The sequence below is a fragment of the Syngnathus scovelli genome, chromosome 8, assembly GCF_024217435.2.
Source record: "Syngnathus scovelli strain Florida chromosome 8, RoL_Ssco_1.2, whole genome shotgun sequence".
In the NCBI taxonomy this organism is placed as follows: Eukaryota; Metazoa; Chordata; class Actinopteri; order Syngnathiformes; family Syngnathidae; genus Syngnathus; species Syngnathus scovelli.
This window is the reverse complement of record NC_090854.1, coordinates 10,944,916-10,971,402: the sequence shown is the minus strand read 5'-3', so window position 1 is coordinate 10,971,402 and position 26,487 is coordinate 10,944,916. Positions and strand designations below refer to the sequence as shown.

The window sequence follows — 26,487 nt, the reverse complement described above, 5'->3', positions numbered from 1 at the left end:
TACACACACGCACACACACACACACACACACACACACACACACACACACACATGTGCGCGATTAAAGTGTACAGTCAGTGTGAAACCACGTTCAGACTACCTTGCAGGGGATGAATGATCGGAAGGGAGGTGGTGACAGGGAAAGGTGTGGCCCTGACTATATTTCAGCAGAGGACGGAATTAGAGAGGTTGGCTGGGATGCAATCCAAGAAGGAAAGGATGTTGATAAATGAAAAGAATGATATATAGATGGTGCAAATAGAAGAACTACTATAACTTTCTCAAAAAGTCAAGATAATGATTTGAATGGGAGATATTTGGAGATGCTTTTTATTTTAGTGTTAGCTTAATAAAGTACTAATTATAACCTATTTGCTTCTTTTGAATAGTTACAAGAAGTATCTGAACTGTCCACCACTTTCTCCCAAATCTATACAAACTGATACAAATTGATTTAAAGCGTTAACTCTTCAACTCGGTTTCTAAATTGTGTTTTACAAATGAGTTAGCTTGTAGAAGCTAGTTAGTGTTAGCTGTGACTATACCACTTAAACTGGATTCAGGCTGACTTTGGGCTATTCTTTCTACTCCGCAGTGGGCCCACTAATTGGTCGGTATTGCGGGACCATGGTACCACCAGAGATCCAATCATCGACTGGGATTCTCTCCCTTTCCTTTCACACCGACATGGCTGTGGCAAAGGACGGCTTCTCAGCGCGCTACAACATGACGCACAAGGAAGTCAGTGAAAGTAAGTTGATGATGATTTGGTTATTGTTAACCATTAGATTTGCATACTAAATATCTGCTTTTCGCACAGCGTTTCATTGCAGTAATGCTTTCGGCATGGAATCTGGAAAGATCACCGATGAGCAGATCACAGCTTCGTCAAGTTTTTACGACGAAAACTGGCTGCCGCATCAGGCCAGACTCAACTATAACAACAATGCCTGGACGCCCAATGAGGACAGCAATAGAGAGTACATACAGGTAATGTACTGATTCCGAAAAGTTACAATGGCACAAGTCCAGCCATATTCCCCAATTGCAGAATCCCACCCCTATCAAAATGGAAATCTCAACTGAAAAGAGATTGCACTGTTATTTTAGCAGCATATTTGCCCTTGTGCTAGCAGGTCACACCTAATATCTCTTCTATTGCTATAATTCTATCAGCAGGACGGACAGAGCGAGAGTGGGTGGGTGGGCTGTTATTAAGGTTTAGCAGCTCCATACCTCAGTAAGGCATTGTTTACTGTGTTCCATCACAGTGCCAACTTTGTGCCAGCCACTTGCCAAGCCTGAGTTATGAGCTTGTCTGGTTCATGGGAGGGGAAAAGGAGTGTGAGGTTCACGCACCGCTCAGACAGAAATGGATTCGGCGCAGCCAAAGAGGCCCTCCTTCGTGACACCCCTTCCGTAAACAATACATTATCTTGTATGTCACCTTCCCTCAGCCTCCCAAAGTCAAGGCAGCCTAAGTCGACTTTATGTTGGATGATTTACAAGATCTTTATTCATTGCTAAAGCAATTTCAACGATATTCCCCCTTTTTGATATCCACGCAAGCTAGCACAAGGGTATTGTTTGTCTTTTGAATTTAAAAGAAAGAAAAATGAAAACCCAGCAGATAAGGATATTACAATTTGTAAGTCATTCAACTTCCAAGGCCCAATGAGCAATGTATTTGTTTGTCCCGATTTTTGTTGTTGTTATTTAGTTTGTTTTCTATCTACACTTGTACAGGAATGGTATCTCCAATTTAGGCAATTAAATGGCTGTATAGTTTTTTGACAGAGGAAATCCCAAGGAGATCCGTCCAGCCGTGCATCTTGAATTAATTGATTTCTGACAAACTAGTGGAGCGTGTCTGCTCTTAAATAACAAAGAAATGAATAAGCAAATCACAAACATTCGCTCACCATATCCCCTGATTAAAGTTTCACAACAACAAACCTATTCATGCATGCGCGCCTTAGGCTGCCTGTAGTCTCATTTCAATGGACGAACTTCTTTACATCATTAAATTTTATATAGGAGCTAAAGAGACCCAAGAAGCAGATTTAAATCTTTGCTCTCTGCTGCCAATTCATGAGATTGTCTGTCTTAATGGATAAGACCTTTACTTTTATTACGGCCGTATCAAAACAATAATAGATGTGAACTATAAGTAATAGCTTTGCAGTAGCAAATGTCACGACTCCACCCTGGCTGACTTCTTTTACATGAAACTCAGGAAAGGACTGCAGCCAAGAAGTAGCATGAGCTCAAGGACCCATTAGTGTGCCTTTCCTTCCCGTCTTACTGCCCAGGGAGAAAACTCTTTACTGCTCTTCTTGCGGATACCTTTGTCAGAAACGCAAACACAATGTCAACATTACTGCTCTTTCCATATGTTGAGTGTATGTTACTGATTCATTCATTGGTCTCTAATGGTTTGTGACAGTTGGCTGGAAATGTAACTTTTACTGGAGGCCACCTCCGGTCTTGTCCTTCTGTCTGTCTCCGCTGCTGACCACTCGTGTTGTTCTGAGGCCGCTGCGTTCCACAGAGAGCCTCAGCTGTTTCCCCGTGTTAACACCCAGCCGTGTGTAGCCGCGTGGGTTTGTGTCCCGCTGTGTCGGTGTGTATGCGAGTGGCCAAACGGCTCCTGTCTTGACAAGCAGCTGTCATAAATGCCGCCATGCCTGTCCTGTATACTTGAATCTTGCACCTTATGTGTGTGTGGAAAGTGACCAGGAAAAAATAAAACACACACAAATTTGCTGACTTCAATAAGCAGTGTGAAAGGAGCTTCATAACCTTCTGCTCTATTCGATTGTTATTCTATTGCTCTCGCATTGTGGTCCAGTGTGCGGCTCGGTGCAGATTGATGATGTGAGTGCCGGTGGCTGCGTTATTCCAACACTTGTGTGATTGATGAGGGAAGCTTCACTTAGCATCCGTCTCTTGCTCTTATTTGGTCTTCACCTCCTTCGCTTTCTCTTCCTGCCTCTGCCTCACTCCTCACCTCTTCTCACCCCCTCTTATGTGTTCTTCTCCTCAGTTCAGGACTATCGATTAGGTGTCTTGGTGGATCTCTGTCTGGGCCTAAGTGAGCAAGTGTGTGTGCGTGTGTGTGTGTGGTGGGTGTAGTCTAAAACACCTGTCTTCCTGACAGGTAACAAACGGAGCATTTTGCCTCCCCTGGTGAGGCGTCTTGTACCCCGGTGGGCCGCGTAATATACACGTCACCCATTCTGACTGCGCTTATGTTTCCAACATCTCTTGTGTTGTTGTTTGTCGTGTTATGATTACCCTAATATACATATAAATGTGTATAGAAGGTTAATGAGAACTGTATAAAATAGTTTAGGAAGACGATTGAGAGCCATTTTGAGGCTTTACTTGTGAAACCAAGCTAGCCAATCCTAGCTACAGCTCATACATAAAGTGTTTGGACAAAGAGCGGACGCAAGGTCAAAAATGCAGTTCGGGAAAAATGCCACATATATTAACGCAGCGCCCGCATGCAGCATAGCATTCACAATCAGGCTGGAGAGGTGATTATATAGCTATTGTATGGCAGGAAATTAAAATGAGCCCCTGGTCATCACTATCGATCTGCCCGAGGAGAGGAGGAAGAAAGGCAGAAAGGGAGATGAGGAGCATAAAATAGAATGAGGAAGGTGAGAAATGGTTGCTGAATAGTTGATGTCTGTATTTGCATGTTTATGTCTGTCTTCAGGCAGTTTTAACACTTCAAGACATTAATTGCAAAGGCCCGTTGACAGATTAAGGATTCCGAGTCACAGAGTTGAATTTCAATTAGGTTAAATATAGATTGGAGCAGATGAAGCCGCAAGACTTTTTAATGTTCACTTCACCTTTCTTTCGATGAGGCCAAGTTTTATCGGGCCATGTTTTCATTTATTTGTTTGTTTGTGTGCAACCGCTTGTCAGATTTCTAAATGTACTGCGGGTCTGTTTATTATAATGGGTAGTTTGTCTTCCACTGATGTTCACGGTTATAAATTTTGTTGAACATTAACATAAATGTGCCGCGTATGTAAGTTGTAATGTCAAACCGGGTTTAATGTGGAAAATTCCACCTTCTCATCTGTGTAAAATCTTCCGCCGGCAGATTGTAATTTGTCATAGTCAGTAACGCAATAGCCTGATGCAAATGTCTTTTTTTTTTTTTTTTTTCCCCCCGATATATGCTAACAGGTGGACCTCTACACACTGAAAGTGATCACAGGCATCGCCATGCAGGGCGCCATTTCCAAGGAGACGCAAAAGTCATACTACGTGACCACTTTCAAACTGGAGGTCAGCACCAATGGCGAGGACTGGATGGTTTACAGACACGGCAAGAATCATAAGGTAAGGTCACAGCCCACCCACCAGCACTCGAAAAAAAAAAGCAACTACAAATAGTGTGGATGATCTTGGGTGACACACAGGCTATGACATGGGCATGTGCGCTAATGGCTGAAAGGAAATATGAGATGGAATATTCAGCCGCAAGCCAGAAAATCCAACCTGTCTGTCTGCGATTACAGCCGTCGTCATTCATTTGGCTTAATTTAGGTTTTAATTTTTTTTTTTTTTTTTACGACCAAGCACACGTCTCCAAACTCCTAATGATACCTTACATCATTGCATACTGTGACCACACGGTACAATCTGCTTTTCCCATCACATCTGGTTACTGTTACTGACTTGTAAAAAAAAAAAAAGGTCAAATTATCGTCAGCCAAAAAGAAAGCTCTCCACTTCTTTCTCCAAGGTGTTAAAGCATTTGAGTTAGACTACAGTCTTGGGATGCTGTGAAGAACACAAGCAGATGCAGATCTTAAACTCAGTGCCACCGCCGTTAAATGGAAAAAGCATTCCTACGCCTGTCCAGCGGTTGTGGCTGTTTTTACCATCACAGACGTTCTTCCCATGCTAGCGGTCCACACGTTGTGTCCTGCGGTCTAACACCATGTCTAACGCTCGGCTGTAAACCCTTCAGGGACACTCAGGCAAAGCCGCTCACTCACAGGAACAAACTCTTAAGGGAGGAAACAAGAGAAACCATGAGAGCATGTTTGATTTTTTTTTTTTTTTTTTTGAGTGAGTTGCAGAGCCTAAAATGTTTTCTTTCAGCCAAGGAATTGATGAAGACTATTTTCCCTTTACTTCTTTTTAATGTTGCTTAAAAAATAGCGAAAGAGAAAAATCAAATGAGGCTTTGCAGAGTGAATTTTTCATAGATGAAGAAATGCGGGTGAGTCAACGTCTAAATGGAAAGAAGCAAGTTTGATGATGATGTTTTGTGGTTGGTTGCGGCACCCATAATCCTGCTTGATTCCGCCATAACCATGGAAAGCTGTTTCACAGCTGAATGCTGACAGCGACACAGATGGGGTGAGCCTGTGTTACTCATGTTTTGCCTGAGTTAAGTCTTTTGGGGGGGGGGGGGGGGGGGGGGGGGGGGGGGGGCTTACATGGTGATAATATCCAGCCCTTGTCTTGTACATACACGCTGACAAACAGACCCGAACGCTTATTGCATCCTTCGACTCGTCAGGGGACATTTTTTGGTTAATAATGGTGCTTCAGAGAAAAAAAAGCGCGAGGGACTCGGTCTAAGGACACCACAACTAAAACAAAAATGGCCGACCAGTGCCAAGTTTTAATTTAGACTCTTAGATCTAATTCAGCGTTCCTTTACTATGACATATTGGCATATTTGTAACAGTTGTGGTTTAGTCAAGGATTGTTTTGTAACATTCCAAAATGTGAAGACAAAAAAAAAGATTTCTTGGCCATTGTCATTTAAATGTTCCGCTCAGGGTCATTGCATACTTCTTTTATTTGTTCGATTCTACTGTTCCCACCGGTTTTAATGCTTCAGTCGTATTGATGAAGTCATAAAAGATGAAGCAAGACTGTTGGACCAGGCTAACAAGAGAGAACCCGCTGACAATTTATCTGTTGATGAAATCTTTGTATCAGCCGGCGCCCGATGGCTCCTCTTGGCTGACATACCTCACGTGGCGAAGCAACAGCATTCTAAATGGCCAATGCGCCTAGAATCCATAAATCATTAAACAGCAGTGGTCAAAAAAAAAAAATCTATTCCTAAAGTCTGGCTCCCATTACACCACACTCAGATGGAAGCATTTAGTTCAAGAATGTACCTTTTATATGAATGACAGATGAGAAAATAAGTGTTTTGCTATATGCCTTAGAGATTCAAGTTCCTAATAATGTGACCACATACCACACGTTCTCATTCATTCACTCCTATCATTTTCTCCATCCATCTGGGCCTCACTTTTGCCCACTCATGCACGCCCTTCAAATCTTCATTTGCATTACCCCCCCCCCCCCCCCCCCCCCAACACCCTTTCTTGTACACTTCTGCGCTTTTCCATTACCTTAACTCTGCTAATAGACAATAGGGCAACTTTATGCCGCTCGAATAAATGCCGGCGCGTTAATCTCAGTGAATTGTTGCGTTTTATGGGCAAGAGGCATAAAAGAAGGTCAACCTATTATGAACATTAGCTGATTCTGCTCTTACTAAGAAGCACTTATCCCAATTGCAATTGTTTATTACAGGCATAGGAATAAAATCACATAAGCATATCCAAAGACGAATGAATGTTAACATCTGGGAGAGAGCCCATAGGGGAGCCGCAACTGTCAACATGCAAACGTGATTTGTGTGATCGGTAAATGGATTTGATAATGTCATTCGAGGTCTAATGTGAGCCAGATGAGACATATGGAAAATAGTGAGACTTATAGGAGAACGTAAGGGTGGACAGAGCTCAAGTAGTGGCTCGGAAACCCCGGGGTAGAAAGTTTCCTGGGAACAAGTGAGTGAAGGAAAGCGGCAGAAGGCTGGAGAGAAGTACACAAGTGTAGGGGGGGGGGGGGGAGCAAAATGAGGTTGGAATGGATGGATGGGAGTGCAAACGGCGCCAGGGAGCAGAAGGGGAATAATGAGAATAGCAGACGAGGGTGTTGCCTGCACAGATGTCTCTAGATAGATCCGCTGGCCGGGATGGAGGTGAGGAGAGGGGGAAGAAAATAAAAGGACAAGTGCGAGTACAAGGAGAGGAAAGGCTGAGAGTTGAGGAGAAATCAAAACAGGAGGCTGAGGTCGAAACAGGCGTGATAAATGAAGACGCTCTGTGAGGAAATGGAGAGGAAAAGGACGAATGGGGAAATTATCAGGTAGTCATGTATCATAAAACCAAACACACACACAGGAAGACTGGCCGGCCCCACAATGCATGCGTGTGTGAAGAGATGCGAGGGGACGGAAGATGTTTTACTATTTTATAACTGTCCACACGCATACTCACAAAAGACGCACATCATAGACTTTTGAATAATTCAGCGCGTCTGCACCGGTCCTTACCGGCTGACTGAAGGAGGACCCGCGGGCTCACCGCGTCACACACGCATACACACCAGCCGACACACCTGTTCTCTAGTTAGGTCCGCTGGTTGTATTCCTACTCATGCTCTGCATGGCCGCTAATGTGCTAGGTGACGAGGATCGTCGCCAACCATTTTGAAAGCCACACGTAGAAATTTATTTTCTGGGTCCGTGTTAGTTGAGAAAAAAAATTACTCACTGCATTGTTTACAGACATTTGTAGCAATGTTCTACTTTTGTGTTAACATTGTTTACATACTAGATGTCAATAATTTGTATTTTAAGTTGTTCCAATTTAAATTACTGTTACTACCATTGCTAGTATACTTTGTTACGCTAAATCTACCAACACTACTAAATGTGAACCAGTGATTTGAAAAGCCCAAAACAGATTGACATGATAGTACAAAGAAGATCAAGTCTGACTGGACCCCTAAAAAAAATCTGACATAAACACTGCAGTCAAGAAAATGCTACAAATAGAAGAGAATTGACTCTTTGGAATAAACTAATCCCATTTCATGTTGTAAATGTAGGTCAGAGCTCTGATGAAGTTTGTTTAGGTTGGTAGAAAAGGATTTGCGGGCCTTGAACGGCCACGACGGATATCAATGGCCTTCATGCAGTATGTTGACTGTAATTATGATTTTACTACTGTGTAAGCGTGAGACTGAGGTTCATTCCAACTTGTATATAAAATTGGGGTTATATCACTGCCGGAAAGATCTGAACGGAACGATGTTGTGATCGTTGGTATCAGCCAGCCGTGTCTTTTTAACAAGAGCCCATTAACAAACCTTCGCAAAACGCACACAGTCCATTAGCTGATTGCTGCCCAAGCATTTTCGAGATTGTTAACAGTAAATTGAGGCGTTTAAGACCTCGAGGGGGGGGACTACATATCACCTGACACCTCCTGCGTTGGATGCTCACTTGCGTAGCCAAAACACATTTGTTATGCATAAATAATCATGGTGGGATCACGTAGTTGTCTTCAGTACTTTTTTAAAGTTTGGTTAGTTTTTCTAAGTGTTATAGAGCAGATTTTGCTGTTTTTATTTTTCAAAAATACTTTTGGTTATTTGTATTAGTTTGAGTTTTTTAATATATGTCTTATTTGTAAAGTGCAAGATTTAAAAAATATATATAGATTTTGTAACTAGGAAATGAAGACAGAGCATGGCTCAGAAACCCAACGAAAGTAATCAGGCATTTTTCCCAATAATGTAATTTCACAGCCAAAGAAATCTCAGGCTTAATCTCACAAATTTAAAATCTATGACAGTTTGGACTAACCAGAGGTCAGAATGCCAATCTAGTATTAAATCTTGAGGAAGTTCATAACTGCTTTATTAAGCACAAAAAAAAAATTAACAGCTCAACACAAGGTCACTGTGTTCCATTTGCACAGTAGCCTTCCACTAAAGGGATTTGCCTTGACTTAGGGCTTGTAAAACAACATTTGTCACAGTGGAACCCGCTCCACATTTGCAGCTCTGTTTGGTGACCCCGAACAAAGCTCTGTGTGTATTTGTGTACACGAGCGTACCGAGGAAATGTTTCATCGGCCACCGAGGGAAATCAGAAAGCCACCAGCAGCCCAAAATCCTCAGAGTCGGACTTTATAATTATACTTTTGCTACTACAGTGACACACTCACGCACGCTTGTAATTACAATCCCATTACGTCTTTTGGGGCCTCTTGGCATTTTTCCATCATTTAAACTGGTATCCAGGCCATTATGGGGCACCGGTTCACCGAGTCTCGTAACCTTCCCGTTCGGTCCTGGGTTCAATCCCCCAGTGCCTTGATGGCTCCCGTGTAATTCAGAGGGCTTCTTTATTTTTTTCCACCCCTGAAGGCTTCTGTTGTTTCATTCTTTAGGACCAGGGAGTAATGATGAATCTGCACACACCAAACACTCAAAACAAAATGTCTATAAATGAGTACCCAAGTAAGTCGTTACAAGGCCTTTGGCTCGGGCGAACGGCTTTTATTGCACGCTCGCCGTCTTGTTTCCGACGCGGCTGTAACGGAAGAGCGAGACGGCGAAGAGAAACAGCTGTAGTGAAACAACGGGAGGTACTTGTAGTCGAGATGAACATGTTATCATGACAGGGAGACGGAGTGAAGATGTCAAAGTAAAAGCCAGAAATAGGCGGAGAATAGCAAATGAGAAGCCCAGCTGTGTTTTCCTGAACCGAGCCCAACGCAGATGACAGCCATAAACGCGTATGACGCTGTCAGACGGAGACAGCAATATTAAGTCGGGATGTCAGATGATGAGAAGAACACTTTTAGAAATGTGAGCCCGCATCCAGCGTGTCTTTTATCAGCTCGCGTGTGCGAGTGTGTTTTTGTGTGTGCGCTTGGCAGGGGGTTCGCCTCCGAGGGCACGGACAGTGTGTGTTTCTCTGGAGTGTGTTTAGAAGACAGTTGAGACTGATTGACGCTGTGTGTGAGTGGAAAAAAAAAATTGTGTTTTTCTTTTTGTGTGTGTTTAACCAAGAGGATGCTTTCTCGCATAGTTACACTCTTGATTTATGACACACAATGTTGCCGTCTTCAAGTTAACCTTTGCACTCAAGTTGCTCTTTGTGAAAACGGAACATTATGTACGGTCCGATTCTGTACGTGTTTGTAACGAGAGAGGATTTATTTATCAAGCTTGTCGTGGTGAGCGGACCACCGTGAACCATAAATACGTGCTGCCGTGATTAACTGTAGTCTTTATTTTTGCTCCCGTTAGTAAAACACACCAGTGAGATGACTTTGTGTATGCAAGGGTTCAACAAACAAGAACATTCAGGGTTTTTTTTTTTTGGTTTTTTTTACCACATTAACAAAATAATTGAGTGAACAAAAATCACTGTAAAGTGCGTTGGTTTTTTTAAACAGTATAGTTTTGAATAGACAACAATTTTGAGAGAGCAATGCTGTGTGATATAAAAAAAACAAAAACAGGATGTAACAGTGTTTTTGAGGGAATGCTATTATTTTTTCCACACGTGTAATGCGTTAGTCATACACAATAATATTCCCCATATTTACATTTTTTGCAGCTCTTCAAATAAAACAGATTGATTCGAAATGGAGTCTCAAAATTATGACACACATATGATTTATTGAGGGAAGCGCCACAGAGGTGCTTGCAGTACTTTTTTTTTTATGTTTGCTCAAAGACTCTCCGGCATCACTGGAGCTACAAAAGTTGACATTTGTGTAAATTAAATGAAAATCAAGGCTCAGTCCCAAGAAGTGCGTCAGACAAGGTGATGACTTCTCAGCAGTACCTCTGCCAAGAAGTTCAAATATGTCTCATCAAGACCTTTGGGGCCTTATGTTACTTTTAGCGGATGAATATATAAATGTATTATTTGTGCCATTCCCTATCTCCGTAGGTTTTCCATGCAAATACCGACGCCACAGAGGTGGTTCTCAATCGGATCCCGCAGCCCGTCCTGGCCCGCTTTGTGCGAATCCGACCTCAGACATGGAAGAACGGCATCGCGCTGCGCTTCGAGCTTTACGGCTGTCAGATTACTGGTAAGAAAGACGAAGCATCTTTTTCTGGCGAGCTTAACTGAGCTTTTCCGGCCCATCTCCTCAAGGGGCTCCTGTAAAAACATGCTGGGAGTTTTATAGGGGTGATATACTGGCGTTAACGTTAGGTCACAAGGTGGGTCGGTGCAAGAACAACTCCCTCGGAAAACATTTCCTGTGAAAACTATGAGTATCAATCTTTTTTATTCCTCTGCTTTCATATCGTCAATTTGCCCGTCCGTCCGTCCATTCACCCAAAGTTTATTTTCATACTTTCCCGCTTGCCGTCATTTATTTCTCTCCTTTTCATAAGCAACACACCCACTCTTTCAAACTCATACCCGCCCTTCTTCCTATCCCTCCCTATCAGCCCCCTCCCGAGTCAGTCCTAATAGAATAATACTAGATTCTGATGTGTGGGTGATTACATCAGAGAGTAACGGGCTCTCGGCTTTCATCTGCAGCCCTGGCAAACAAACGGGATTTCAACCAGCATAATCAGCTCAATACTATAAATAGATAAAACTTAATTAGAGAGTCTGTGTTTGTGTGTTTTACAAATGGTAAAGGGGCAGGTTTCAATCAGTGTGTGTGTGTGTGTTTCTTTCACTGTATCATTATTAGGTTAGGTCCTCTCGCTGCTGCCATTGTAGTGGCCATTGAGAGCGACAGATAAGCTCTTATCTAGGGCGGGTTATTTCGCCACCCACACAAGCTGTAATCACACTCGAACAATATGATACTGCTTGCATGTGCGTGTGTTGTTTTATTTCAGTACCTGAACTTGTAATGCATCCCCCTGCTTTAGTCATTACACTTGACTGAGGCCATGAAAAAGATGGCCACTCATCACTCCCAAAAAGAAAGAATGAAAAGGAGGAAAAAAACTGCAGTCAAGCAACATTAGATGTACCGTGCTTGAATTATTTTAATATTTTCGATCCAGGCAGTCCCTTCTTGCCCCGCCCACGGTGCTGGCAGTCTCTGGTGTGAATTATCTCCAATCCATCAAGTGTCTGACTAAATCATTCATTTTATGAGAAAAAGCTGCTATGCAAAATCATTTGAGGGCGGACTAAGCTCACCAAAAGTTGGAATATATCGTTTTAATGAGCACAGCAAATGTCTTATAGCAAAGCAGCGACGCAGTATCTTTTGTTTGATGCCGACATATTGACAAACATGCACACAGCCTATCACAGTGCCCGTGGGGACGCGATAATGCCCTATGCAGGCCTATAAAGGCGCACATAAAGCAGTCAAACAGTGACATGCCATTAACTTAAATCACACTTTTATGTCTCTCGCTCTCCTTTTTTCTCACTTTCTTTCCATCCCGTCTCCATGGCGCTGCTCACTTTTTCTTCCCGCTCATGCGCTGTGTCCTATCTATCGCCTCCACTCTCAGCCTCTGCACCCGCTCTCGTATTTTTCCTTTGCCCTCTCTCATTTTCTCGCCACATCTCTGCTCTTAAATCTTCGCCCGTTACAGCCTCATCCAAGTGCCCCCCCTGACACCCCCTCCCCCCTCGCTCCGTCTTTAATCTCGTTTTATGTCGGCCCCTGCAGCATCTATCAGTCATTTGTTTATAGCACCCTTATCACTCTGCTTGCTGGTTTTCATGTGCTTGTTTGGAGACATGGTGGCGTGTCTGCAACTGTGTCCATTTTGTGGATCAGTTCACCTTGTCACTGGGACCTCCATGTATGGTGGAAATAAAAAAAATAAAAAATAAAAAAAGTACACCTCTATCCAAAAGGCCAGGTTTTAGTGGTATTAACAAAAATAAGAGCAAGATAAATAAATAAAGATGCTTTTGATTGAACCCAAATAATGTTCGGATGTTTTAGGAGGCTTTTCCAATACTTATTTATTTATTTTAAAAATTTCCCAAACACATATATAGCTTCAATTAAAGATTGAAATTTTTGGCCATAATTCACTCACATTTAAGGGGAGTTCTATCAATATATAAGAGGGTGTGCACACTTGTGCAACCACATTATTTTGGTTGTTTATTTTTAACTCAACTTCTCAAAAAGAATAGAGTTGTGCAGGTTACAGTTTACATTAATCCTCAGTAAAGTTTTCAAATTGTCATAAAAACTATTTAAACTGGGATGTGTATACTTTTTAGATCTATTTTTTGTCTTTTTGTAAATCATGCATTCGCTGGCTATTTTTGTCATCTCCGGAGATCACATTCTCATTAGGTCTAATTGTGAGCTGCAGCTGCTCCAACAAATGAAAGAGTATAAAAAAAACAACTTGGAAAATAAACAATATGTTAATTGAATTTTCTCCTTTGGTTTGCATTGCCCTATAGAGGGAGCTTAACCACTGCGTCGCTCGCCGTTGTTGTTTATTGTCAATTCATTATTTACTGCGGCGAGGTGCGGTTGCAAACATCACAGCATTAAACATTCATCTCCACCAAGACCCGAAGAATGTCACCATCAATCATCGTCAGCCTTCACTGTCAATATCCTCCCTCTTTCTATCCTTCTCTTCTTCTCAGTCCTTCTCTCCCATCCCTCTTTTGACTTCTAATTTTCTTTTCGCATTTGCTTCCCGTTAAATTTGTTTGACCTTTTTGGCTTATTTTTTTCCTTCACGTTCCTTGTCCTTAAGCTCCTCTGTTAATTTCTCTCCTCCTTCTGGTCCTTTCTTCCATACATTATTCAATCACCGCCTTCATTTAAAACAAAGTTCAATTTTTTGGCACTCCTCCTTTTTTGTTTTCATTAATATTTATGAATGTAAGGTTCTGATTCTCGTTTGGCTCAAACACATTTGTCAGTCTAATAAATCACATGGCTTTGATCGCACCACACTTTTTATTTTGTTCTTCCATTTGGGATTCAATGCGCCGCAAAGACTCTCGTGGCTCGGCTGAAGTTTTGCATCGACTTTGTAGCGGCATGAAGGCAAAATGCTCTGACGGTTTGATGGAAAGCCTTTCAGAGGAGCGGCAAAGTGGAACATTAGTTTAAAAAGAAAAATCACGCTAGAATTTTCCCTCCGAGATCAAGCCTGCGCCCATCTGTCAGCTCCATCGATACCTCCTGGCCCTTAGAAGGCTGGGCGGCGCTGGATCCCATCCAAGCTGACATTGGATGCGATACCGGCTGCATCCAGAACATTTTGTTAGGCATTATAGGAGAACAAAGCCAATAAGGATCAAAACCAACCCGAGTTGAATTAGAAAAGGAAATAATATGCACCAAAGCTCTTTTCGTTGGGGAAAAAGCCAAATTCCATTTCCCAACAGGTAGTGAAGAACCAACTATGTAGTCAGTCTGAATGATCACATAATATGACCGCTAAATATGACATTAATTGAGATCTCACCTCCTCCAATCAGACGCTCCCTGCTCAGAGCTGCAAGGCATGTTGTCTGGACTGCTGGCGGACTCGCAAATCTCTGCGTCCTCCATGAGGGATATCCATGGCTCCATGGGCGCAGCCCGGCTGGTGGCCAGTCGCTCAGGATGGTTTCCCAACCCGACGCAGCCCATCGCTGGAGAGGAGTGGCTGCAGGTACTTTGATGTCTTCATATGGATGGATGGATGGATGGATGGATGGATGGATGGATGGATGGATGGATGGATGGATGGTAGTTGCAATATTGTTTGTGTCGCAGGTGGACCTCGGCGTGCCCAAGATGGTGCGTGGCCTCATCACGCAGGGTGCGAGGGGGCTCGAGGGCAGCACCAGTGCCGAGAACCGAGCTTTTGTCAGGAAGTACAAATTGGCTCACAGTATGACCGGAAAGGAGTGGACGTTCATTACGGACAGCAAGACAGGCTTTGTAAAGGTAAAGATTCATCCTGGACTGTTAGTCGCCTTCATCTTCTGTAATCTTTAAGCACTCTTGTAGACTGATCATCTTTAAACAGGATTATTGGTCTTTCACAACAATAATCCTGCCGAACGTCGGCGGACAAACCTGCTCAACTGATTTTCCTCACAGCTAATAAGCGATTTGCGAGAACGTTGAAATCCTGAAAGCCATATAATTCTTGGAAAATGATATTTATTACCGCCTTAATAATTCAATTTAATCACGGTGCTCCACATTGAGTCTTGCACACTCTTTCTCTCTCTCGTTGTGTTTTGGTTTGTCTTTCATCCTCTCGTTCACTCATCCGCCGCTCGGCTCTCATGGGTGTAATTAAAAATTGTCTGTCCTGCATCACCACCACTCAACACTGCTGGCAGTCGGAGGCGCTGTGAGACAAGGCCCTTTAAACTCTCCTCGCTAAGGAGACTCCGCCTTTAAGAACTGTAATCGTACCACCGAATGTCTGTCTTTTCTGCTATTTTTCTCTCATCTGCTCGTCTTTTTAAACGAGGAACCTTGAAAATCCATCGTGTGTTTTTCATTTGGGATATGGAGAGGACAGAAGATAGAGTTTAGTTCATCACGCTTACATTATGGGTGATGTGCTGCTGTCTTGCCACTTTGATTGACAATCAAACGACTGAGTCTCTCTGTTGTTATTTATATGGCTCATGTCACGCTGTGCCGGGAATCAATAGTCATCCGTAGGATCACGTGACTTAAGGTCTACAGCATTTTATGTTTGAGTTCTGCTGACAGTTTTACCTGCTCCCTCCAAAATAACTGAATCTATACACAAGCTCTCTGATAGCAAATAGCAGAAGGAGCCCGACTGGAACAGTCAAGCAAGCATCTGTCATTTGCTGAGGCAGATTTTCTTGTTGACTGAGCAGCAGAAGTGTTTATCCACATTTGCCTGCAAAAAATAAATGCCCAAAAAGGATCATTTACATTGTGACTCATCATGATGACAAGGACAAGACACATATTGACCTCTCGTTATTCTTCTTCCTTTCTGGCAGTTTTTTGATGGCAACAGCCACTACGATACGCCAGAAGTGCGACGCTTTGATGAGATAATAACTCAGTACATCCGAGTTTTTCCCGAGAGGTGGTCACCTGCTGGGATCGGCATGAGGATGGAGGTCCTCGGTTGTGACCTGCCAGGTAAGAGCAACAATATCGGGCGCAGCCTACACTAACATAACGTCTATTTTCTACATAGACATACAGCTGAATGTTTAAATATTTGAATATATGCTTGCATTTAGTATATTTATTGTTTATTTTCCAGTGTATGTATTTGCTAGGTATTAAGCTCTGTGAGTGTGTGTGTGTTGATCTTTTACAAGCTTTTACTTTCCACTCGTGAGATTGCGTGTTACGTTAATCGTGGTTTTCTATAGGCATTTGCAACATGTCTGGACACGGATTAACATGTCTAGGTCATGGGGGCTTCTACCAGTCAATGCCATCTGTGTACAGTATCTCTGTTGTTGTGTACTTTAACATGTACAGTACAAGAACTGGATTGATGGATTCCTTCAACTCTCCAACTTTACTACAAATATACAGCATATGTCATGAAATTGCAGTCCTCGTCTCAACAGAACAGGAAGTAACAAAAAAATAAAAGGACAAGGACTTCCCCGTGTCTGTAATGGATAAAAGCAATATGTCGCAAAGGGCACATTAAAAATGCAAGTGTAATGCTCGCCCTCCTTTCGCCTTCATGGATTTGTGGCTGTTGGTGCCGCAGTCATAATGTGACATGTGACAGGTGAAGGGAAGCGAGGGATGTGGAGTGGCCTGTTGGCTGTAACTGATGGCAGAAAGGAAGCCACTTGGAGTGCAGAAGACCTTAAGGGAAGCGTATATCCTAAATGTGTCAGGACTGGCCAGCTGCCTGATAGTGATGGGAACAGAAGAGAAGAGAGGGGACATCCAGTTTTTATGCTTGCTTGAGGTGTTTTACATTGGCAGTGCTTCCAATGATACAAAAATGAATTGGAACTGTTGTCAGATGCAGATAAAAAATCTGGATAATCAATCAGGTGTTAGTTACCACTCAGTCATTGAAAAGATATTTTGGTTCTGTGAGAACAGTCTGACGGAGGTTCATAACCCCATCACACACCTTTACGGCAGATTTTGTGAGCCAGCTGGCCTTCTTACTCAACATCGAAAGCGATGTCGTTACTTTTGATATCGTAAATGTTTGTTCTGCATGAATGAACCAAACTCCCCGCAGGAACACTCTAACATCTTGCAGATGAATCGTCTCTCCAGGTGAGTGGAATCAAACGGGGGACTAACTCCATATTTTTTCTCAGTTTCACTTCATTTGCTGCAAGGAGTTATAGGCTGACACCTTTTTCTGCAGACATTACAACCGAGAGCGCCGTATAAATTGATCTCTTGACTATTGCAGTTGTTTAATAGCCTTTCTGGGTCTGCCTGCCAGATGTTTGCCTTCTGGATGTGATCATAGCCGTAGACATGATAACAGCGACAGCGCTCACATTTTCACAGCATAGAAATTGCTCCTGTTACAGCATTGTTTGGCAAATTGGGCTTTCACTTTTCTTTGTCACTTTTTATTGTCTTCAAACTACGCTACACTAGGTGATGCGAGAAGAAGAGAAGTGGAAACCCATGACCATTTTTTAGTGTTAACAATAGTAATATATAACAATAATATATGTGTCTGTGTGTGTACATATATATTTGTGTATGTATAGTATATGTAAGTATATTTGGATGTATATATATGTAAATAACATCAAGTTTTTTATAAGTACTCTAATTGTGTATGACATCTAAAAGGCTTTGCTGCGTCATACCATATAAGTTTGCAAACACACACAAGCACACATAATCATTCATGACAGATATCGTATTTTGTCATTCCAGGTTTCCAGTTAAATTCATAAATTAGCGCTGTATGTGTGTGCTTGTCCACCATCACTGATAGCTTTCACATGTGAGACATGGCTCCATTCCAGATTTCTTCATGCGATGACTGGAATGTAGCCTCAGCTCTGGCCGCACTCAGTTACGACTACTCGATGTCTCTCACTCTTTGCTTCTTACCGATTCAACTTTAAAAATACTAGTTTTCTAATAATAGTAGTTAACAGTAATTATATCCATGTCTTGCGTTGCCCACTATGAATGTAAGGAAACTATCTGTAGGCACGTGCTAGGTGGTGCTGCATAATCATCCGCCTCCAGCAGATTCCATTAAGTCCAAGATGTGAGCTGCTGTATAGCAACAGGTATAAACACACAGGGAATGGAAACTAATGTCAGTGTAGGAGGTCGAGTCATGAAGTGTGTGTGGCTTCGCCCGCTCCATCTCCCAGCCGCCCTCCCGTTGCATTCCCTCTTCATCACAAGGCCGTAATCACTCCCATCTCTGCCAAGGCTCCTGTAACACCCCCACCGCTCCCCACTGCACGCACACGCAAACCGCAACCTCCACACCTTCCCTTCACTCCCGACCTCATTACTCGTAAAGACTTTCTTCACGCTACTGTATGGAGCACATGTTTAAGCTTCGTCCTTTCAATTTTGTTCCAGCAATATGTCGATTATGTGGTCATTAATTTGGTATTAGTGATGTAAAAAAAAAAATAAAAAAATTCGATCAGTAGGAATCATGGTCTTGGAAGTTTTGCACAGTAGGTTAAGCCATGTCCTTGTTGAAATGTGATTGACAGGCGGTGTAAAAGCCACCCTTGGTCAATAGCATACTTAGCGTAATGGTTTCTGCAACACTTAAACTCATTTCCTGCGGTTCGCTGTGATTGTTAGCCATTCACTGGCAGAAGCGTCTTATTATCTCTTGATTGTGAGCAAGGCACTTAAGGCGACGATTACAAGCGCGCACTTTTGTGCTACACAATAGGCCAACGAACAGTTCAGTGTTACTGGTTGGTTGTACTCGCAAAGTCTTTCCTTGGAGCATTGTAGGGCATGTCAGTGTTTTTCTTTTTTTTATTAATACCTACTGATGGATTTCTGAGTATTATCTTTGTAGTTTTAATGGATTCCATCCATTAACACACTTATACTTATCTATTGAAAAGTCCAGACAGACTGCTTTACGTATTTTAATTCAGCGTCGCCAAAGAATTACCCACTGGTTTTAATCAAGCTTTCAGAATCCTAATTCATCGTCATACCTAGCCTAAAACTTTAAGCTATAACATATTTGTCGCCTTTTTTGGTTCTTAAAGGTGCCTTTAAGAGTCCTAATTTTACCAAGCATGGTCGTCTGTCATTGAATCATTAAAAAAAAGGAAATCCCCACATGCACTATGTCACTAACAATTACACTATTCACAGTATTCTCTCTTTGTCAGACACACACACACACACACACACACACACACACACACACACACACACACACACACACACACTGAATGGGTAGTCATTATTTAAGCAGACAGAGGTAGATTTATACCGAGAGCTCTTTCCATAATTGAACAGTTCTCGTCTCTCTGTTTCCGCCTCAGGCTGCTTCGTCAGCAGCTTTCGGATGAGGCCTGAAGCTGTGTGTGTGTGGTTGTGAGGAAGCAACACCTGTTTCTAACTTTAAGTTGCATGACTTCTGCTTGACTCACAGGTTGATTGCCATAAACAATTGAAAAATGTGTCATAATTCTCTTTAGACCAGCATCGTTGTGCAACCTGATTGTGAGAAAGGGTGATGGAAAAACACAGTAGTACTCAGGAACAAAAAATCAAGCCGATGAAATGGAGCCGGAGAACGGAGTTGACAAACGCTGCGTGTGGTCATTAATTTGCAAGGTGGCACTGAGAAACGTGAATAGGTTATGTCTTTCATGTCTTCATGTCTGTCTGCCCTTCCCTGCGCTCACTTCCTCTTCCCCCCTCCTCAACGGGGGTAATTACAGAGGTAAAGGGCACCAAATTAAAAGCGCTTAATGTCAGCTGCCGGGAGCTACTTATCCTGTGTTAATATCTGATCCGGTGTCGTAACGACGTACTTGTTCCTGCCATATATGTGTGTGTGTTAGTCTGAATATTTTGTTGAACTAAAACTCAGCCCACTGTGGGTACACAGTCTGTAATAAGCACACATCAGACTTCCCAGATCTTCTTGGCTCAGTCATCCCAGCCTATGGCTGAAATAAAACTGGAGAGTGAAAGACAGAAGATAAGGGATAGTACTTTCCTGAGAATAACTTGGTGAAAAGGACCAGATAAACATGCAGACATTTACAGCAGTGTGTATGTGACTGTGAAAGGAGGGGGGTGCAGGTTAAACATTCGGCGGGTGTTTAGAGAAGCTCAACTATGGAAAAGTGGTTATCACGGTCAGTTTACTGACAAAGCCCACAGCTGATGTGTTGGTGTTTGCACCACTCTTTGATTTATCACACGAGCGGCCGACACCAAGGTCGCTGTGAGTGCGCCATCTATCATGTGTGTGTGTATGTGTGTCAGCCCTACAGTGAAGAGCGTGGTGATAAAATTTCAGTCTTGTTCCGTCAAACAAAATGGATACTTTTTTTTTTTTTGCAGAATATACTTGTATGCGCTTTAGATTAAACCTCAGCATTACATCAATTGGTGCTCGAAATGGTTAAATGCATTTGTGTGATTTTACGTCTGTTTTCCTCGTTGGCAGAAACAACCACCGTGCCTGACACAGCGACCCCCACGCTGCCCAGGGTGGAACAGTCCACTGCAGCAATGAGACCTGGTAAACAAACACACGCACACACACACATACACACACACACACACACACACACTTAAGGTCGATCTGCTGATGTCATTGTGCACCACTGGCTTTCTGGGCTTTGAAGTCTGCTGGAATCAAAAGCCGCCGATGAGGCTCTATGTGAGTGAAAATCGGATCTCACAGCCACCAGACCTCACATCCTCTTTCAAACACAAACACACACACACACACACACACACACACACACACACACACACACACACACACACACAAAAACCTGCGATGAATATGATGGCGAGTGGCTTCGCTGGCAAGTCATCTTTTTGGATAATGACATTTTATTGCATTTAAAAGCGCATACATTTTATTTCCTACATTTTATTCCATTTCCTCCGTTGCCCTCTTTCTTTCCGTTTTAGTGAAATATTCATGCTTGTCCCATTTTATTGAAATGTGTTAATATATTCTTTTGAGCGCTGCGTGCCTATAAAACCGGGATGTCTGTTTTAACTCTTTATGGGAACTCTTGTGTCAACCTTTTGAACTTTGACAAGTTTTGCATTCTATTTATCTTAATATGTAATATTTTCTGGGGGTTTATTCCATCTATCTATTTCTGTTACATTTCGAAATCGTTATTATATCGTTTTTTGTCTTCTGCTAATCGTTTGAGGATTACGATCATATGTTGGGAAGGGACATGCGACGTCAATTTGGAACATACGCTTAAATTACCAAATATGATTCCCTTCCAGCTACCGCATTTTAGCTAAGGCAGATGTCAGGACATAAATACAGAAAAGAACATGTGTTTGTTGAAAGTGGCGCAACATGTTGTTAAAGATTTGTTTGTGTTTTTGTGTGTGTCGTAGCCACCACGCCGTCGCTGTGGGCCGTATGTGATTTTGAACAGAGCCTGTGCGGCTGGTCCGCCGATCCGCAATCAGGCGTCAGCTGGTCCTTGCACATGGCCGGGAGCAGCGCCGCCGGTCATAGCCAGCATGAAACCAGGCAGGATCTGACACTGGGGTCAGAGAGTGAGTACTTCCACGTGTGGCAATTGCTTTTTCCGCAACGTTCACCGCAGATATTTCCGTGTACCAAAGGGGTGACCTCGAGGATACCTGACTGAGTAATCCAGATTTCCGATCAATATTCTTTGCCTCGAAGCTTTGTAGTGTTGTTCGAAACACGCTAGAATCAATGACATGATATGCAAGCTCAAAAGAGCAATGTTTTATTTTACACTCTATTGATTTTCCAGCTAAAATTTGCCTGCAAAGTGAGCATCCCCTTTAAGAAAGGAAAATAAAATAACATTTATCATATCAAATCAGGCCCAGATTTCACATATGTGAGATTATTTCAATAAACTGAATTTAAATGAACTTTTCAACAAGCTTGTTTTGCTTATTGTCCCAATCTACAAATACAAATTAATTCCAACTGCTCAAGGAAAAAGTGCCGCAGGAGCCATTAAAAAAGAAAAAAAAAATCGTCTTGATCCAAAAACTCAATCTATTTCATCTTTTCATCACCCGACCCATTGTTTTGTAAATTACCCGCCTCGGTTCAGTAGAAGTTGAGAAACACTGATCCACTGACTGCTATTTATTGACTTGAGTCACAGATTTTCAGGATACTGTCATCGAGTGCAGCATCACTTCATTCATCCTTCTCTCGTCCATCAGCGTTCTCTCATATCTTCTTGCAAACTTTTCCTCTTTCTGTCACTTGAGCTTCTCACATGTGTTCATCTTTATTAAGACAGCCCGAGGTATCCTCCATTGTTTTATCCATCAACCACACGCTTGCTGCATCGCTCAGCCCATCTATTCACACACACACATGCAATACTTACTGTATTCTCTTACACACACACACACAAACACACAAACGGGGCCAGCAGCAGTCAGATAAATCAGATGATGGCTCTGACAGAAGTGCAGCCTTAGCTCTGCAGCACTCCCCGAGGCGTCTTGCAGACACAAACACACATATTTAACCACTCAAGGTGGGTCGGCCCACATATTGAGCACTCGAGAGGCCCCGCCCACACACAGACATGACCTTGCTGTATAGCGAGGCTTTCTGTTTGTGTATCAAAACTAAACACTTGAAGGTTGAGTGCGCAGCTCCTACGTGAATAAACAAGGCCGCACGTACGTGTTGAAGCCTTTCCGTGAACGCGGGCTTGTGAGAAATGGATGTAATGGATAGAGGGAGCGAAAGTTTCCCGTTAGACAGCAACATGACATTAAGTCGTGTTCTACAGCCACAAGTGCGCGGCGGCGGCCCCCCTTTCTGCGAGCTGTCTCCCTGCGCGGATCAAAACCCCGCACTTGTCACCCAAAGCTCTTTAAAAGAGAAAAGCCCGACCTGAACACAACCGAGCCCAGAGAAAGGATTCTTTTGATCTCTGATAGTCCGTGACTGAATTTTATACCCCGGTGAGATTTTCATAGAAAGAAACTCTCCACGGTAGACATGCCTGTAATTGAAAAGCAAAGGAAAGGAGTTTATAAAAGCAGCAATAAGAAAGCCACTCACTGCCACTGACTAGGATATTAATTTGAAACACCTCATACATTTGCTTTGAATTGCTTTTCCGTCCAATAGGTGCCGGCTCTCTCTGGGAAGTCTTATCTCGCCTTTTCAGACCTGAACACTATTTTGCCCTGTAATTGTCTCACCATGTATTAATTATAGCAAAGTTTACACGAGTGACTCCAAGTCTGATTACTCGCATCTGTCTACTCGTGGATGTGACCTTGAGATGAATTTTAAAAAATGTAGTCTCTACAAATTGTGGGAAATAAAGTGCTCAAGTGGGATATAATTGAATGTGCTGCATGCATCACTTATTTTGGAAATTTGAAGAAAAGAACGCAGTGTTCCCCTCCAAAATATTGATAATGGAAATAAGAATATCTCGGTCACTATCTCCTGGGAAAACATTTTGAATCCAACTTTTTTTTAACCTTTATGATGACTTATTCAGGGATCACCTGTAATGCAGTGGATTTCGAAAGTCTACACACCCCTGTTTACTATACAATTTGAGCAGTTACATTCGCAGTTATAAAACAGTGTCCACACTTTTCCCTTCCCTCTCAAAAAGATTTCATTCTATTCAGTTTGAGTCCTCTTGGAGTCATTTTTTAATGTCACAAAAACGGGGTATTTGGACAAGGGTGACTTTTATATAGTATTTTTATACTCTATATCACACCATTCAAATCAAATCTTCCCATCGCACAAATACAGCACCCACCAATCATCTCAAATACAAACGAGATATTTATCATTTCACTCATACACAACAACTGACAGTTGTTCCCATCTAGAAATGAGCCGCTCATCTACAAACGATGTGAACATGCAAACTCGCGTAAGCACTAACGCACTCCCTCCGAGCGTCTCCGCCTAGTTCGCCCGTGGAGACTTGTTAATTAATTCTCTTCCTTTGTATGTTGGCCAAGATCAAAAGCAGAGAGAGGAGGAAAAAGCAACTTTTTTCCCCTCCTAAATGTACTTAATGAGCAACTGTAATTTAGGTCTCTTGTTTAATGCCTCCAAGTAAAGAAACAGAGTTAACTCAGCCCAAATACATTATTCATTAGCCGTGATATGTTGTTGCTGCCCGAGCGGATGGATGGATGGATGGATGGATGGATGGATGGATGGATGGATGGATGGATGGATGGACGGACGGACGGACGGACGGACAGACGGACAGACGGACGGACAGACGGACGGACAGAACTAAAGTACATTTGTCTGCATTCATTATAAGAAACGTGTGCGTGTGTTTGTTTGTCTACTGTGAGTGTGTGCTCATTTGTGTGTCTGCGGCCATTAGTGGCCATGATGAAATGGTGGTTTCATTTGCGGCTCGGCCTCGTACAGCATAAGGATGGTGGTAATGTCCTCAGCCAAGTAACCACTTCCAGCTGTGATACAGTCACTCGGGCCTTTTTTCCCCAGTGAAATAAATTGCTTCAACCTATTCTGCAACCGGCCAGAAACATATTTTTGATTCTATTTAAAAAACATATATTGAAGCTATCTTTTGCTTTGCTACAGATTTCTCAGGAAACTACCTCCACCTGGACGCCGGGGCCCACACCCAACGCAAGCGAGCGAGGCTCCTGAGCCCCGAGGTGGCCCCCGAGCAAGGCCCGCTCTGCCTGCTCTTTTACTATCAGCTGCAAGGGGAGGCGCTCGGGAGCCTGAGGGTCCTTTTGAGGGACAACGAACAGGAGGAGACACTTCTGTGGTCTTTGAAGGGAGATCAGGGTGCTCAATGGCGAGAGGGCCGCACCATTCTGCCACAAAGCCCCAGGGAGTATCAGGTGAGTTGAACACTTCCAATTATGAGGAAAGAAATGCCACAAAAAGTATGCTTGGTGAAATAAGGACATTTTTTGTAAAAGGCAGAATGTTTGATATAGCTCAGGATCTCATTAAAACCTGACATTCAGGTAGGATATAACAGTAATCCAAATGATCTCATCTTCTCGATATGTATTTTTTCTCTGGTGCAGGTGGTGTTTGAAGGTTTCTTTGAGCATCCAACCAGAGGCCACATCCGAATAGATAACATCCACATGAGCAACACCATCGACCTGGAGCAGTGCACACGTAAGTCTTGAAACCTTTCGGACATGCCGAGATTGTTTCCATTTGTTTTGATCACAAACTAATAAGCCAAGGGTTGCCTCTCGCCTGGGAGTTAATGTGAGCGAGTGGAAATAAGGAAAGCTCATTATTATCTTTTGCATTTACAGACATTAAGAAGGCAAAATAAAAATGAAACTAGGCCACAAACTGCCGTCGGCCATGATTCTGATTTATCTTTTATTACACATCGCTCTCCTTTAGTTTTCTACAGCATCATTCCACCCTGTAATTTTTCGATTCCCCTTCTTTCTTCTCCTGGTCTCTCATGTTCCCTTTCCGCTCCGTCTGGGTCATCAACAGCCTTTCAAACGACAAATGAAAAGCGCCTGCGAGCAACATTTTGAGAGACAGACTCTGTGTGTACGTGTGTGTGTGTGTGTGTGTCTCACAAACACACGCAAATTTAACTACTTTGTTTGAAACCGAGAAGTCTGAAGATATTTTTTTCCCTCTTACTTTCTCCTATCATTTGAACACTTTCAATTTGTATCGTCACGCTCGTCTACCTCCTCATGATCAATTCAAGATGCCCCCTAACGTTTTATGTAATGACGTGCCGCAACCTTTTACAAGCACACGGAGACACATTTTGAGTCATTTAATAGTTACCGTTGATTTTTTTTTTTTTTTCTCCACAGAGACCTCCCACCCGTTGACTCCTGACATTACAAGTAAGTTTATTTCCGATTTCCTCTGCCAAATTTCTGCTTCCTGCTTGTTGCTAAGCTCAGTTTCAGCCCCTGTATTACCTTGTCTGTGGACATTGGATATCTTATCAAGAAATATTTTTCATGCACACAGAAGCGGATGGGGAAAAAAAATCAGTTCCTTTGACTGAATTACAGAATGACAAAATTAACTTTAAAAATGTCCACATTACATTTAATGTAAAATTGACTGCAATGTCCCCGCATGTCTCCTCCCTGCACGCTGGATTGTGTGTCAGGTTTTCTATGCACCTCGGTTACAAAGCTTCCAAATGTATTTTGAGTCTTCCGTTCGCTCTGATATGAATGGTTTTAATCTCTCAGCGGTGTGTGAGATGATTGTGAAAGGAATATCGGCGGTGTTTTTAAACGGAGTGATGGGACGCGGTCCACTTGGATAGGCCACCAGGAAAACTATTATTCTCTCGCTCGCTCTCGCTCTCTCTATTATTAGATTTTTTTTAATTCCACTCTCAGCCATAAATTCAATAATACATTCAGTGATATGCTTGACAACAGTTTTCTTAGCTAGCAGACGTACCAATATTTGCTCTGTGGAAAATGG

The 26,487-nt window shown here is 42.6% G+C and overlaps 1 protein-coding gene across 2 annotated transcripts in view; it reads left to right on the top strand.

Annotated features, from left to right (window-relative positions):
* Positions 1-26,487, top strand: part of LOC125973318 (neuropilin-2) — a 59,763-nt gene that overhangs the window by 24,165 nt on the left and 9,111 nt on the right. For both annotated transcript variants that reach the window (XM_049727378.2, XM_049727379.2), the window contains exons 5-16: positions 596-751; positions 821-990; positions 4,210-4,365; positions 10,826-10,970; positions 14,333-14,508; positions 14,613-14,786; positions 15,836-15,980; positions 20,476-20,550; positions 21,405-21,569; positions 24,619-24,887; positions 25,080-25,176; positions 25,854-25,886. In XM_049727378.2, the coding sequence (XP_049583335.1) occupies positions 596-751; positions 821-990; positions 4,210-4,365; positions 10,826-10,970; positions 14,333-14,508; positions 14,613-14,786; positions 15,836-15,980; positions 20,476-20,550; positions 21,405-21,569; positions 24,619-24,887; positions 25,080-25,176; positions 25,854-25,886 (1,761 nt within the window). The remainder of the gene's footprint in view (positions 1-595; positions 752-820; positions 991-4,209; positions 4,366-10,825; positions 10,971-14,332; positions 14,509-14,612; positions 14,787-15,835; positions 15,981-20,475; positions 20,551-21,404; positions 21,570-24,618; positions 24,888-25,079; positions 25,177-25,853; positions 25,887-26,487) is intronic.